We start from the raw sequence: 16343 nt of genomic DNA, 5'->3' as shown, positions 1-16343 counted from the left end.
AGCTGCGACCCAGTGCCTTACATTCTGTGACCCAGCACTAGGTCGCTGTCACACCCCAATGGCCCCCTTCCTCAGGGAGTCCCCGGGGAAGGCAGATCAGCATTGCATGTGGCTAATGCTGTTGCAAGCATCGCAAAGCATTTTGGGGAGGGTCAAAGGTGTGTGAGTGGGGAATGGAAGATTCCTTTGCAGGAGTACAAGGCCGGGGTAGGGGGGAGAGAAAGAAAGAAGCAGAGAACGGGTTAACTTGGCACTTTAGCTCGCTCCGTGTAAAGATAAGACGCTGGCCCAGGCCCAAGGTCATGGGCTCAACGAGAAATCTACAGACGAGAAATCTACAGCTGCCCAGTTGTGAGAAGAGGAGAACTAAGTGGAGCAGAGCTGTAAGGATAGCAGCAAAAACAGAGCGAATGAGGCAGCGATGGTGAAGGCCAAGAGAAGGGAAAACAAATTCTCCAGAGCCAGTGTGTTTTGGGCAGCCGAGACGGCCACAGCAAGCTGATTGGGACTGGTACAAAGAGCACCAGACACAGAGAGCCCTGGATAACGATACTCCCAAAGGAACCCAGGACTTAAAACCCATCCCAAGAGCTGGAGGAATTCGGAGATCACACAGCGGATCCTGGACAACTTGTGCGCACAGGACAGATCTCCCATCCACCCTTCTCCCCCCTCGCCCCTTTTCCGATGCTACACCCAGGCCTGGCCAGCCCCAGGCAGTAAGTGTGAGAGTATGAAAGTGGGTTAGGGCTTAGGGCACTAATGCTTTCTTTCTTCCTTCCTTTGAGTGACATGGAAGCATTTCCAGCACTCTCCACTGTTATTTTATTATTTTATCAATAACGCTTTAAAATTCAGATGCGTGGTGTGCCTCGTCATCTCCTCCCCAAAAAGATCCTGTGGTCCCAGCCTGATCAACTGTGGGCCCAGGCAGATTGGTAACGAAAATCTGTCACATTGTGACCTGCACTTTGAAAAACACTGCTCTAACAGAGACTGCTTACAGAAGATTCTACCAATAGGGGCCCAAAGGCGGTGCAGTATCTATAAAAAGGATTATGCAGAACCACTCAAAGAACTGTGCTTTAAATATATTATCTGGGTTCTTTGCATATTAACCTGATCCTGAATAAGTAATGTACACTATAGTATGATAATGTCTTATTGCAACTTTGCCTTAATAAAAAGTTTCAAAAATTCCCCCAAAACAGTAAGTGCTGTATAACGTTACACACTAAAGAAAAAAGAAAAAAATCTTAGGTGTTTCAAATTGGGCATTCAAAATTAGTGACTTTTGACCTTAATCTCTTAATCTCTGTCCCTCCACTCCCCATCTATATAATGGGGATAATACCAATTCATCTCATAGGGGTGTTATGAAAATACATTCACTGTTTGTGAAGCATTCAGATAATATAGTGATGAGCACCAAAGGAAAACCCAGGAGGAAATTAATAATTCTGTTTCCAGAGTAGAGTTTGAATAGCATGCAGTAAATAAAGCATAGGGCCACACAATGAACAAGGAGAAACATTATTAAAACAGTAGCTCATTAAGTGAGCATAATTCATAATTCATCCAGTGCACTGAATGAAGCAGTATCCTTTAGGGAAAAAAAAAGATCATGTAATTAAAGATGGTCATGCATACACATAAGGGAGCCAATTAAGGTTGCACAGGCAACCTTAATTCTGACATTTCCTAACTTCTAAATGCTTGACCTTGCAACCTTAATACTGTTCTTTTAATGTACATTTTTGCATGCAATACATACATGCTCGCACACCCATTAAATACGTGTGTGTGTGTATATATATACATATACACACACACACACATATACACACACACATATATATACACACACACACAAAATTATTTCCTCAAGAGAAGACTTACAAGACTGCAAAAAATCACTTCAAGGGAAACCATAAGCAGTGCACTTGAAAGATTTGCTCAATTTACTGACTTCAATTTTTGCCTGACTAAAGGTATTTTTCTGCATATTTTCTTTCCCAGAGTAACATCCTCAGTAGTATAAATTGTATTGCCTCCTCATTAGGAAAATGAAGTGGGCATGCCTACAAGAATTATACATGGAGAATATTTATCATGTTCCATACCCCTATGCAGCACACTGTTCTATTTTTCTCTCTCCTACAGAATGGGTGTTGTCAAAGTGCCAAACCCCCAGCACAACACTTAAGATTGTTCTGTAATTTAGGACAAGAACAAAAAAATATTTTTAATGATTTTCAGATTTAGAGCAGTAATTCACACAATTTTTTTTCCTTATGATTTGCCAGACTAGTACTCGCCAGACAAATGTTTACACCTTTACTCTGAGAACCTCTTCTTCTCCCCTTCCCCACCTCCAACAGCTTAGCACAACTGATGTCACCGTCAGTGAAACACAAATATAAAAGACTATTTCAAGGAGTAGTACATTTTAAGCTAAGAAAACATCTTTTATTTCTAACAGTATAACCCACTTGTTTCACTGTGAAGTCTGGCAGCACAACTATAACAAGCGCTTTGTCAGAATTTCCATTATAAACTTTTTTCAGACAGGTTATATTTTGCGTAGAATAAAATAAACATGACTTATCCATTCTCAGTTTGCGTTGACCATTTAAATTGGCCATATAAGATATGTCTTCGCTACAGAATTAACTTGGTGATTGGCATCTAGGTTTCAGCATCCAGGATAGCCTATCCCGGGTGTGAATGGCCACACTGAAAAGCCACATTTGAGTTACTGGGTGCACATTGGTGCTGAACTCCCCTGTATGTCACTAGGAATTCTGGGGGCAAATCCCATGGTTCTTAGCACTGCAGTAAGTGGAGATGCTCCGATTCCTTCCCAGTGAACTGTGGAAGAATGTGTCTGACCTTCTTAACTCTCTGGGGAATCATCAGAAGGAACTGGAGAACTATCACCACGATTGATTTAGCCGGCATGCTCACTTGTGCTTTAGCCTATAACCAGAGATGTACCAGCAAACTCCAGGTGAAAGCAACAAATTCAGGTTAGAGGTTTGTGTGTCTGTATAAGAGACAGTTTAGGGACAACATGCAAGTAAGAGCTTGTGTTAACTCTACAGTGAAAATTTATCCATATTAATTTTGGAGACAAAACTGAACTCCTTTTACACTTCTGAGAAAACACCACAGTTGTCCTCTTTTTGTCCTTTCTAACCCCACTACCAGCAGGGTCCTTCATGACCAGTGCCAATATAACTGTGTGTCTGTTAGCAGCAGGATTCTCAGACAGCATGTGGCAATCAATCTGTCTAGTAAGTCTAGAAAAGTTACCTTTATAAAGCAATACCATTCTCCCAGTTCCTGGAGTGTGATATCCAAAGTTGCTTTCCAAACTAAGTTGTCATGCCACAGCAGAGCCATTAAACCAGTTAATCGTTTAACAGCATTTTATATGTAATTTAACACAGAAGCAATACTCTTTCTGTACACGTTTTACATACCAAAGAACAGAAAACAAACAATAACCTTTAATAGATTATAGCCTACAAGTGGAAAATCAGAAACAGATTAGTGGATTGCTTTTATTGAATAGTCTTCTACTCATTTCAGTAAAAATCCCTAGTTAACAACCTTTAGAGAGAATATTTTTATAAATTCTCAACAGGCCTTACTACAGGTTAAATTTTTCGTTGCAGGAAGAGATTAACTGAATTGAACAGTTAAACTTCCAAGACAGTTCCAGATTTACTAAAATTACTGTTCTAAACCATTTTCATTTGCTTTTCCAGCCATTTATCCATAAGAAGTTAAGTAACATTAGAGAAAGAACCCCAGAAAAGTATATCTAATTAACTATTCCTCTGGAGAATTAAAATGGACGCATACGACATTCTTGTCACTAATAACAACTAATACTGTACAAAGCCAGATGATAGACTAGTTTTTAAACTACAGCTGATCCCAACAAGAAGCATTACAGACATCAACTAAACCAATTTGTCATTTCTAAGCAAAAAGGAAATACACATTAGACTTTAATAAACTGACATGTTATGTCCAAAGACTTGCTCTACAGCAGAATTTGGACAAAAAGTTGTTCATATGTCTAAAGGGAGATGTTTGCACTGGCACAAACTTGAAATAAAAGGAAGAACAATCATACAGTTTTCCAGTATTTTTCTGTTTTCCCTTGCCAATTTCGTATATATTTGTATTTTGTACACTTAAGGAGGGAACAGAAAAAATCCAAATCAGCTAGATAGAGAAAAACATCTATTTTATTTCTAAAACGTTAGATAACAAAAAGACTGTTTAAGCAAGAAGCAGAGAAGCCCAGGATATCTGGGATGCTGAAAGAAGCATGGCCTACCTGGTAAATTGTTTCTGCTTGGTCTGATATCATCTCAAACCCATAACAGATAAAAGATAATGCTAAAAAACCTTTGAATAGCTGTAAATTGGAGCTTTCCAATATTCTAGAGAAACATTTTCTAATTTTGGAGGTTTGGAAGAAGTCAAATCTTAAAATTCCACTCTGATTATGTTTTATGCCCCACCTCCCAGCCCCTCGCCCAGGTTCAGTTCTGATCTGATTGATTAATGAGATTTGTAATCACTGCAATCTCCTATGCCATATCTCTGAATATCTAAAAATCTGTTTTTAAAGTACATGAAACATTAATCTCTCTATATAGGAGTTCATGAGCAGAGTCACTGCTAAAATCAAGCTGGAATTGCTAAAGAGGTAGAAAGTAGGTTCAATAAACTGATTCTAAAGAGTGGGTATCACTGAACAAAGTATTTCCCCTTCCCCACTGTTCTTTTTGATTAAGTGAAAGTCATGAAACTTTTCAGCAATTTCACAACACCCAAATGTTAACATTTGTACCCTGAATGGGATTCTCCCAAAGTCTGAAGCTATTTGAGTCTTAGAGTGAGGGGGTCAGGTGGGGGCAGGGGCCGAGGCTCACCTGGCTGTTTGGGGAGGCACATCCTCCCCTAACTGGCCCTCCAAACAATTTCTGAAACCCAATGCGGCCCTCAGGCCAAAAAGTTTGCCCGCCCCTGTGCTATAAACAGAACATTTACAGGCAACCAAGTGCTTCTACATTCTTTGTAAAAACACTAAAATACTCTCAAATACAGCTTAAAAGATGGCTTTTAGTTTTTCTGCAAGTCACTGTGCAAGTACTATTGCCTTAACACTGCACATCAAACATATTAAGCTTACCTACCTAAATAAGGAATACAAGGAGTCATCTTCAAGCTGTTAATATAGTCTCTAAGTCGTTTGTAATTATCTTCTTTACTCATAACATACTCCAACTTCTCAAAGGTAGTTTTGTCTTTTCGGCTCAATAACTAGAAAAGAAAGACAAAGATAGAAGGGTTGCAGTTCATTTAGGGTTGAGATGAATTTTGCCCTTAAAACAGGATTCAACCAGTTTGCTATATATGAAAAATACTGAGTATCACAAAAATTACAGCTCTTACTCTTCGAGTATAGAATACATTTTCTCAGAATTTACAAGAAAATTGGTTAGTTTACAAGTTAAAATTAATTTTTAAATGGATCCTTTAAGAAATTTAGCACCAGGTCAAATCATTTTTTTGGCCTTGAATTATCTCAATACTGGAATAATGAAGACTATTAAAACTTCTATATCAGTTAAAACTCAATGAACTCTCATGCACTGGTTACATTTTTTTAAAGGATTTTTTTTTTACTGTTATTCTCCATTATTTAAAGTTTCTTCTTCAGCAGGTACGCACAAATAATGTTCTAGTACAAAGAATTCCAAGATCTATCCTCTTTCAAAATGGCCACTTTCTTCCATTGCTCTCAATAGGAGTGAAGCTAAAAGTCCCCTTAGAAGAAAATGCCCATTCCTCCCAATGGGAGTGACGCGAAGTTGACTGCAGGAAATATGGCTGCCCTAACACCATAGGTCCGTAACAAAGCCCTATTTCACAACCATGACATTTTGGTTGAGCTATTGATACTCTTATGGTTTCTTTATCTTGAAACTTCATGACCTGTAAACTGTGAACTTTCCCAATAAGTTTATTTTCCAGTGAAAGAAATAAGAGCATTAAAATCTAATAAAAATTTTAAAATACACTATAATTCTTTAAAAATCAATTTATTGCCTGATGCAGACATACTACTATTCACATACATAAATTCTGTTTAGTAAGAGAAAGATGCAATAGGGGCTTGGATCTGGTTTCTCCACAGAAAAGTACAATGGTTTGAGCGCACACACACGCACACCTCTACCTCGATATAAGGCTGTCTTCGGGAGCCAAAAAATCTTACCACATTATAGATGAAACCACATTATATCGAACTTGCTTTGATCCACCGGAGTGCGCAGCCCCCCACCCCCGGAGCACTGCTTTACTGAATTATATCCGAATTTATGTTATATCGGGTCGTGTTATACTGCGGTAGAGATATATATATATTACTGTAAATCTATACTGTGCTCAACAGAATTAACTATAGCTTAGTTATTGTGTGAGGAATGAGATGTCAAATTAGAAAACACTGCACTCGAGAGAGAATTTTAACAGAACTACCACTGAGTAACCACATTAAAGGTTTTATTTCATTTTTGGGCCAAAATTTAAGGAAATGTAGAAAAATGTTTCGATTGACCATTTTGGCAGGAGACTAGGTGTTCTAGTCTCGCAACCCAAGTTTTAGCTATATGCGAAGATGTACAGTAATTAGTAGTTTAAAAAGTGCAATGAGGAGATATCCTAGGTGTGTAGGTACATAATCTTGAGATTTTACACCGCCACTACAACCAAAATCTACCTGGGTTTCCATGACAATGATGGAACAAATCTATGAACTTCTGCAAAAATATAATTGCATTTTATTTGCCTTTCTTGCCTATATTTTCTGCGCACAAACTTCATTAGGATGCAGCAAATATTACATCAGCTTTCAGAGAGATGCCATTTTTAAAGAGAGAATTGTCATCCAGAAAATTGTGTTCCTTGAAGTTCTGGCCCTAAGCCCATCTATGAAACAGTTGTGTCTTACATCTACTATGATAGGTTGCTAGGCTTGGGCTATTGCAGATTTCCAGGGAAAGATACAAAGCTGAGGACAGCCATGACTGGATAATGGCTTGTTGGGAACTCATGTGATAGGTTAAACATCTCTGCACAGAGGAGACACTGTGGCAGAGCATAGAGGAAAAAACAGTCTCTGAGGTAGCTGGACAATTCAGATGCCATGATCACAGCCATGTTTTCAACATACTTCATTTTTCAAACCAGCATCTCCTCCATCTTGTCCATATTTAGTTGGAGGTCCCACCATTTGCGTTAGCAGCACCTCATGCTCAATAATACTGAAGACTTCTCTATATTTTAAATGTATTTGGCTACTGTTAGAGCTCAAAGTATTAGCAAGGATGTCTGATTTTTCCACTATTATCAGGCTCCAATATTTGGGACATGAAGTTTACCTTTTAGGTTTGTCTTCTCAAAATGGGTATTTGCAGCATAATTAGTTTAGACGAATTCATGTCTTTTCACCATGTGTAAGGACCTGCATTTCTGGTTTATATTTTTTCTAAAGTTTCCAGGAAATGCATCAGTATTTATTTCAAAAAATTTAAAAAGGGTGAAAAATCAGTACGAAAATTTACCTGGAAAATTGTGAAGTTAATATCAGGGTTAATATTGGAGGACAGAACAACAGGGGGGAAAAAAATCAATAAATAGAAAAAAAATTGTTTATGGAACAAACTGTTGGTGATTTGTGCAGTTATGCTTGATATAAGGGCTTCATCAGTGTGAATTCCAAAACTCCAGGGTAGCAAAGGCTTGCAGCAGTTTTTTCAATATTCTCACATCGCAAAATCATCATCTTTCCTGTCTCAGAGGTGGGATACAGGGGCTAGGAGCCATGACAGCAGATCCTAGTTCCTGAGACACAGTCCCACCAGCAGCAAGGGTGCTGCCACTATCTTCCTCGTGGCAACATGCCCACCTCCACTTATCTCCCTGGGGCTGCACAGGAATCAGAGTGACCTATTCCCAGCCTGGAGGCAAGAGGGTTCTCTGTCTGGTTGGTGAAGCACACAGAGCTCTGTGCCCTGGGGTTCCTTTCCATGAAGTGTTACATCCCTGAGCTCAACTACTCACAGGTGTTATCATGGGGGTGGGGAAGAGGATGCCCAGAGGGAAGATGGTGTGCCTGACACAGTGACAGCAAGCAGGGGGAGGGGGATGATTGTTCCCAATGATTGTTCAGAACTGCCTTTTTTTTTTTTTTTTTTTTTTTTTTAAAGGAGGAGTTTTGTCGGGAAGAGGAGACATAAGTAATGTTGCAGGGGGAGATCCTCAGAATCTATAAGGAGGGTCCCCACTCCACAATTTTAAGGCCCCATATGTTTGAAGAAATACCAGCACACAAGAAGAAAAAAATTACTTACCTTACACTAACTTGTTCTTTGAGTGACTGAACATATACATTCCACTGTAGGTGATCCATCAGCAGTTCCCTTATAGGACCAGGAACTTTGGCTCATCCAAACAGAGACTGTAATACCCCATTTGCCAAAGCTCACTTCATTGTGAGAGGGGTGAGTGATAGCATAAAGAGTGGAAAGTACATGCAGATGACCAAATGTACAATATGCATGCATATTAAGTTATTGGAACATTGCTCAGGAAAGCTGATGAGATGGAGTAAGTTGCTATTCTTGATGGAGAAGAGACTTTAGAAAGGTTGTAAAAAAAATTTAAACAGACAGAAACCAAATGTGAGATGCATTGAGACGACACTGTTTGACCTTTAATTATTTCAGTATAGTTTACAAAGATTCGGGGGGAGGAAGTCCTGAAGGATCTAGCGTGGTCCAAGTAAAATGCAATGGGCTCTATGAATATCCAAAGCATGGAGTGCTTCTTCAGGCTCAGATGAATGGAGGATTTTTGTTTGTTTTGTGTTGTTTTTTTTGGGGGGGGGGGGAATCACCAAAAATGAATCATTTGGCTTAGATGGAAGGCTGAGGTTGCTCCAGGCAGAAACTTGGATATAGCTTAACGGATATCTTGTCCAAGAAAGGGTGAAGCTCTGAAAACCTCCTTGCAGAATTTATATCTAGCAAAAACACCGTCTTCATTGACAATGAAGGTAATGAAGTTGTAGTCATAGGCTCTCAAACAGGGACCACCGATTTGGAGAAAACGAGATTTAAATACCATACAGGTACAGAAGCAGACAAGGGAGGGTAAACGTTGATTAGGCCTTTCAAAAACCAAGAAACGTGGGGATGAAATAAGATAGAAAAAACATCTACTGGTGGATATAATGCAGAAATAGAGGCTAGGTGAACTATCACAAAATTATTTGAAAGGCCTGATGATTTCAGGTGCAGAACATAGTCCAGCACACGTGTAACCTCTGTGAGATGGGACAATAAATTGTGGGATTGTACCCAAATGGAAAATCTCTTCCATGTAGCTGCATACCTGGCTCTAGTGGATTCCTTTCTGATGCTCCCCAAGATGGTATGAACCTCCCAACAGCAATTTCTTCTGAGTGTTCATGCAGTAAGGTGGAAAGATTTAAGGTTTGGATGTAGAGATTTACCCTGGTGCTGAGTTAGAAGTTCTGTGACTAGTAGCAGAGTTATCGGTGAGTGAAGAGACAGTCGATGTAGATCCATGAACCAATATTAGCTTGGCCATGCTGGTTCAATAAGGATTAACGACGCTCTTTGTTGTTTCAGTTTCCTCAGTACTCTTGGAATGAGAGGAACTGGAAGAAATGCAGATGGGAGTGTCCAGACCAGAGAAGAAAACCATTTATGATGGAACTTGGGCAGAGGTTTACCCTGGAGCAAAACCTCATGCATTTCTGTTGAGGTTGGTCACTAGCAAGTCTATTACTAGATATCCCTAGCAGTGGAAAATCTGAAGGATGTCTTTCTTGATTGACCACTCATGTTGGTCTATGAAAACCCTGCTGAGGAAATCTGCTAACATTTTCTTACTCCCAGAAGGTGAAAGACCTTCAGGGAAACATTGCGAAGGATTCACAAATTCCATAGGAGGCCAGCCTTCTTGCACAGTTGGGAGATTCTTGCTCCTCTTTGCTTGTTCAAAAAACAAACATGGCAGTGGTGTTGTCCGTGAGAATTTGTACCGTTGGTTCTCAACGGTGGGTATAAATATCTCACAGGCCTGATGAATAGCTCAGAGCTCCAACATGTTTATGTGGAAGGAAACCTCCTGAGGTGACCAAGAAGCTTGCACCTGAAATTGACTGCGATGCATCTACCAATGGCTGGGGGGCCCATCTGTTACCAGAGTAACAGTTGGTTCTCAGGACAGAAATGCAACTCCTCTACATACATTTTGTGGATCCAGCTACCAATCCAGGTACGCAAATACACATGTCCAGAGGATTTCTGGATGATATACCAAATCATGTCAGGCCTGCAGAAAGTGAAAGTGAAGTCTGCCATGCGAAGTTACATATATGTATGAGACCATGTGACCCAGGAGCTGAAGGCAGGCAGGCACTGTTCTTGTCCTGGATTTGAGGTTACGGATGGATATTGATAACAATCCCTTGGGAACTCAGCCATGGCTGTTCTGGCATCGAGGTCTACTTCTATGAGTCATGAGTTGAGTGGGTTTTTAATTGTGATTTCTACAAATTTAGTTTCAGCCCTAAATTGAAGAACATTAGTCTGATGAGTAGAACATTGCTCTGGACCCAGTCGCTTGATAGTGCGCAAACTAGCCAATTATCCAGATAAGGAAATATTTGAATGCTCAAACAACGGAGGTAGTCTGCTACCACCAACATGCATCTGGTGAAGAACCTCAGGGATGAAGAGAAACTGAAGTAGAACACTATTTACTAGTAATGGTTGGTGCCTATAACAAATCAAAAATACTTTTTGTGGCAGGGATATATTGTGACCATCCTGAACTTTTTTTTTTTTTTTTTGGATGAAATAGTTCAACTTTGGGATGAAAGCATTTCTTCAGGACCAGAAAGCACCAATAACAGAAGCCTTTCCCTCTGTGTTGGCAAGGAACTTCTTCTATTGCTCCCAATTTTAGAAGAGACCATAGTTCTTGAAGTAACACAATCTCAGGAGAGGGATCCCTGAAAAGGGATGGGGAAGGCGGGTTGGGAAAAGGAAGGTAAGGAGTTGGATAGCATATCCCTCCCCTAAAGTGCTGAGTACCCACTTGTCCAACATGATGTTTTCCCAAGCACAGTAAAACAGAGACAGGCATAATCCAAATGAAGGAGATATCAGTATACATTTCTTGATCAAAAAATCAAAATAACTGCTTCGAGGTTGCAGATGTCTGGTGGGAAGGCCCTGCCACAGCCAAAGATAGCTGGTGACATCACAAAGAGATCTTGACCTCTTCTTCGGGACATATCAAGGTCTCTGAAGAAAAGAGGTTCTAGAGTAACACTGTGGCATAAACTCCTTCATTTCATAACTGGTCTATGTACTCCTAAAGAGCAAAGCATTGCACAACTATCTTTTAGTGTGCACACAGCATCATCTTTTTTGTTTGTTTTGGTCGAAAACAGTTTAGACCCCTGAAATGAAGTCTTCTATTGTATTCAGCAGCTCCTTTGTAATGTCAGAATCCTGCAACCAGGAACAACGTTACATGGAGACTTCAGTGCTCACAGAGTGCAAAGTGATATCAGCCTCATCTATTGCTGCCCGAAGGAAAATCTAGTTTGAGGGCCACCTTACAGCACAAAGCTAGAAACTGGTCCCTAAATTCCTCTAGTAATTTATCAGCAGACTTAAAAAGAGAAGAGAAATTAATAAAATTATATTTTGAAGAAAGAGCCTGATAATTGTCAACTCTCAAGAGTGGCAGGAAAATAGTTTACAGCCACATACATCCAGTTTCTTAAATTCCTTATCCTTTGGAGTGGACTTATTATGAGGCTGACAAAACTATTCATTAGCAGTCACTACCACCAGAGAATCAGGAATTGGAGGAATAAAAAAAAAAAAACACTCAAAATCTTACTGAGGGACCTGGTATCATCTGCCCACTCGGTTGGCCACGAGGGATATAGAGGCTGGAGTATGCCAAAGATTCTTTGCTGGCTGTAGTAAGGCCTCATTGATAGGAAGGGCAGGCCTTCCTGAAGTAGGAGTCTGCAATACATCAAGGAAGATATGTGTATTATCTGGCACAGGTTCTGCCTGCACCCTTAGAGAAGCAGCTACTCTCATCATTAGATTCTGGAAAACTGCAGGATACTGAGAAGATGCCTCTTGTACTAAGGGAGGAGTATACCTCCTCCTAGAAAGTGAATGGAGACAGAGGTCTACAATCTCTTGGAGCAGCCCAAGACAAATAGGATCATGGAGAAATAGGGCCAGGGAAGATATTGAAGTGGCTGAAAAGCCGATTAATAGGTCAGTGCTGGGTATATCTTCAGTGCAAAGTGCGTCATCGGCACAAATACTAGAGCCAGCTGCAGCAGAGGAGAGTAAGGCAGGGAAAAACAAAGCAGATCTCTAACTGTCCATTCCCAGGGAGTAGAAGGCTCCCTGTGTAAGCATATTGATGCCAATAGTGTTGGTGAAGCTGAAGTATTCTGGACAGTCTGAGAAGGAGCAGCACAGCTGAGGACATCTGCCTCAATGGCTCTGATGGAATTGATGGTGTCACCTCAAATGGGACTGATGAACACTTCAGTTTGTGAAACTTCTAACCAGTACTAGAGGACTTGACTTAGATGACTTTCTGGGAGAACAGACAGACTTAGAGGTCTTGTCATAGTCGGAATGATTTGACCTGAACAGAGAAGGAGGAAACAATGTTTACTATCAGACTTGTGTTTCAACTCAGAGTAGTTGGAGAGACACTCCAAGTTAATCCAAAGTCCCCGGGATCACGATCAGGACCTGGCTCAGACACAGGTCACATTGCCGCCTTCAAGAAGTGAATCTTAAGATGACAGTATCTCTGCTTTTCAGTTCGGGGAGGATGAAGGTACAAATAGGGCATTTGCCCCTCACATGGCCCTCACATAAACCTAACAGCTCTTGTGCCTATTTGTGATATGGATATCAGCCCTACACATGACAGTTTAAAATCTGGGGATTTTTTCCATAATAAATCTTCCAGGTTCTAATACAAACTATAACTAAATATAGTATGCTAAATACTAAATGTATACACTAAAAGTTTTTTGAAAGCTCGCTAATCGAAGCTAACACTGGGGGAGCCCCAACTCTCACAACAGGAAAAGGAACTGAGAGGCAGGCAGTGGGCACACCCCTTGCATGCCCTGACCTAAGAACATGGGGAGAGCAAGGGCACATGGGTCACCTAGTGGTACTGATCGCAAAAGTGTGTAATTTGTGTGCACTGGAACACAAACGCCTACAGTGGAACATGTATGTGCACAATCACTCAAAGGAGAAGTTTTCATTATTATTTGAACTGTAGTAGTGCACAGAGGGTCACAATTGTGGATCAAGGTTCCATTGTGCTAGGCACTGTACATAACTACAAAAAAGTGTTCCTTCCCCTGAAGAACTGACTGTCTCCCTTCTAGGAGGGTCAATTCAAAGTGGGTCAATTAGGCATAATCTTGTTGATATTTGATCAAGCCCTCTAGGCTCTTTCTGAGGAATTCGACATGCAATTTCACCCCAAAGGTTCCTGTATGTAACTGCCTTGTGATGGTGGGATACATATCAGAAGTTCTGAGATACAAGTATAACTTTCTAAAGTATTTCAGAGGAGACATTTGCAGAGACTGTGGCAACATCACAGGTAGTGTCATAAGGAAAAGCAAAAGCAAATTTAATGGATTTTGGGTTTTGTTTTTTTAAATCATTCCTCTCCAGTCCCTTTTCTTCATAGAATGCAGCGAGTAGGTGATAGATAAGGCTATGGTCAGACATACGCGGTCAGTATGTTCCCTTTGTGAAGGGGTTTATGTTGAGGACAACCACCTGCACCAATCTGGCCTATTGTCCTTGTAGCTGAAACAGCCAAAGTTTCTCTGCCACTAAGGTGAAAATGATCAATAGAACCTTGTAAAGGGCCATTCCAGTACCATGCATGTTGGTGGCAAAGATACAGTTATGTGAACAAAGACAACAGTGGACATGACTACCTGTAGTGCAGTGGGGAAGGATTTAGAACCTCACTTTAGAGAGCTTTCAGTCCTGCAACCCACTAATTCTTTCAGAATGCTTGCTCAGTCCACTTTAATTAGGATTTCCCTATGCTGAGAATAGTCTTGTTGAGATGTAAAAAGGAAGAGTTGATTTTAGAAGGAGACATGTTTCATGACAATGGGTTTGCTTACTGAACCCATTAATTTTTAAAGGAGACTCTGTTGATGACTCTTTTCCTCTCTGGATAGTGGGGAAATGAGTCCACTATTTAGTCCAGGAATCTGGAATAGGTAAGGCAGACCAATTGCATCTATGTCTCATTTTCAGGTCTCTTTGTATGAACTGAGACGCTCAATCTGCCAATTTTAAATGGGAGTGCACAAGATCTACTTCATGCCCCATAGCTTCATTCAGGAAGAGAGGACTAGAGTCATAAGATTCAAAATGTTTCAAGAGGGGGTGAGAAATGTCAGCTTCTTCAGCTGAAGGTTTTGGGGATTGATTATATTGCATGACCTACTCCACAGATGACAATGCTGAGTTGGTGCTTCCTATCTTTAGAAGGCTTTCCTTCCTATTTATATATTGAGAACCAGAGGGAAATGTTACTTCCAAAATAATTTACACAAACTGGATTTCAAGAGAGAAAAATATCTGAAGAGGTCTCCAGAATGCACCTCCAGGGGTTACCATGCAACTTGAATTTGCAAAGGGTGATGGAGTGCGTGGCTGAGCTCACCTCAGGAAAGTCTGAAGTGTTAAAAACACTTTTCCAGAAATGGGAGAAGAATCAGTTCTCCATGAAAATCAAAGATTTTTCAAAAACTGGATTACCTGAAATTTCAAAAATGGTCAGAGGAAAGGCTGAGCTGGCTTTAATTTGAGCATCCCCTGATGGAGGCCTGAGACACACCCTTGTGATATGGATGGTGATCCTGGCAGAGAGTGCAAAATGGAATAGGCAACGGGCTTTTGGTTAACCAAGTCAGACTGGGAGAACAGAAGGGAGGGAATTAAAAATAAATGGGAGGTTTGGGGGTTCTCTCCCAGAACTCCTTGAAACTCCAATTGAAATGTTCTGAATTTTTGACTATTTTAAGACATTCTGAAACAAAAAATGTTATACAAAAAATAAGAACCTGCATGGTGTTTACTTGGAATTCTCAACAAGCCTAACTTGCCTGAGGAGAATTATATTCAGCTGATTACTGAAGCTTATACCATCCTACAGGGTCATGAATAGTGTATGTTAACTGAAAAATACTACCCTTCACAATGCCTCCTGGCTTGCAGGAATACAGCAACTCTGGTAACATATAAGACAGTTACCTATTCCGTAACTGGTGTTCTTCGAGATGTGTTGCTCATGTCTATTCCACAATAGGTCTGCGTGCTCGCCACTTGCACCGGAGCCGTAAGTTTTTTCCCTAGCAGTACCCATATGGGGGGAGTGCCCCCTGCAACCCCTGGAGTGGTGCCTGCCTGGCACGGTATAAGGGGAGCTGTGCACTCCCCCCAGCCTCAGTTCCTTCTTGCCAGACAACTCCGACAGAGCGGAAGGAGGGTGGGATGTGGAATAGACATAAGCAACACATCTCGAAGAACACTAGTTATGGAAAAGGTAACGGTCTTTTCTTCTTCGAGTGATTGCTCATGTGCATTCCACAATAGGTGAGTCCAAGCTGTATCTATTGGAGGTGGGTAGAAGTTCACAAGTTCCCAGGATGGAGGACAGCCCTGCCAAACCTAGCATCATCGCTGGTCTGGGGGACGATCGCATAGTGCGAGGTAAACGTGTGAACTGAAGACCATGTGGCAGCTCTACAAAGGTCCTGGATGGGGACGTGGGCCACGAAGCCAGCCAACGAGGCCTGCGCCCAAGTCAAGTGTGCCCTCACAATGGGTGGCAGGGGAACACCTGCCAGTTCATAATAGGAATGGATGCACGAAGTGATCCAACTGAACAGCCTCTGAGTGAAAATCGGCTGGCCCTTCACGCGCTCAGCCGAGGCAACAAACAGTTGCGAGGACTTTCTGAACGGCTTAGTCTGCTTGGAGGTAGAAAGCCAGAGCCCGCAGCACATTGAGTGTGTGGAGACGGCACTCCTAACTGGACGCGTGAGGCTTGGGACAGAAGACCGGTAGAAAAATGTCCTGACCCATGTGGTAGATGGAGACCACCTTCAGGAGGAA

The 16343-nt window shown here is 41.1% G+C and overlaps 1 protein-coding gene across 6 annotated transcripts in view; it reads right to left on the bottom strand.

The window, feature by feature from the left end:
- Window positions 1–16343, bottom strand: part of RALGPS2 (Ral GEF with PH domain and SH3 binding motif 2) — a 310247-nt gene that overhangs the window by 143006 nt on the left and 150898 nt on the right. For all 6 annotated transcript variants that reach the window (XM_039483899.1, XM_039483897.1, XM_039483900.1 and 3 more), the window contains one exon: window positions 5220–5346. In XM_039483899.1, coding sequence (XP_039339833.1) covers window positions 5220–5346 — 127 coding nt within the window. The remainder of the gene's footprint in view (window positions 1–5219; window positions 5347–16343) is intronic.

This window comes from Mauremys reevesii, linkage group 8 (genome assembly GCF_016161935.1).
Source record: "Mauremys reevesii isolate NIE-2019 linkage group 8, ASM1616193v1, whole genome shotgun sequence".
Classification (NCBI taxonomy): domain Eukaryota; kingdom Metazoa; phylum Chordata; order Testudines; family Geoemydidae; genus Mauremys; species Mauremys reevesii.
This window is presented reverse-complemented; position numbering and strand designations above follow the sequence as displayed.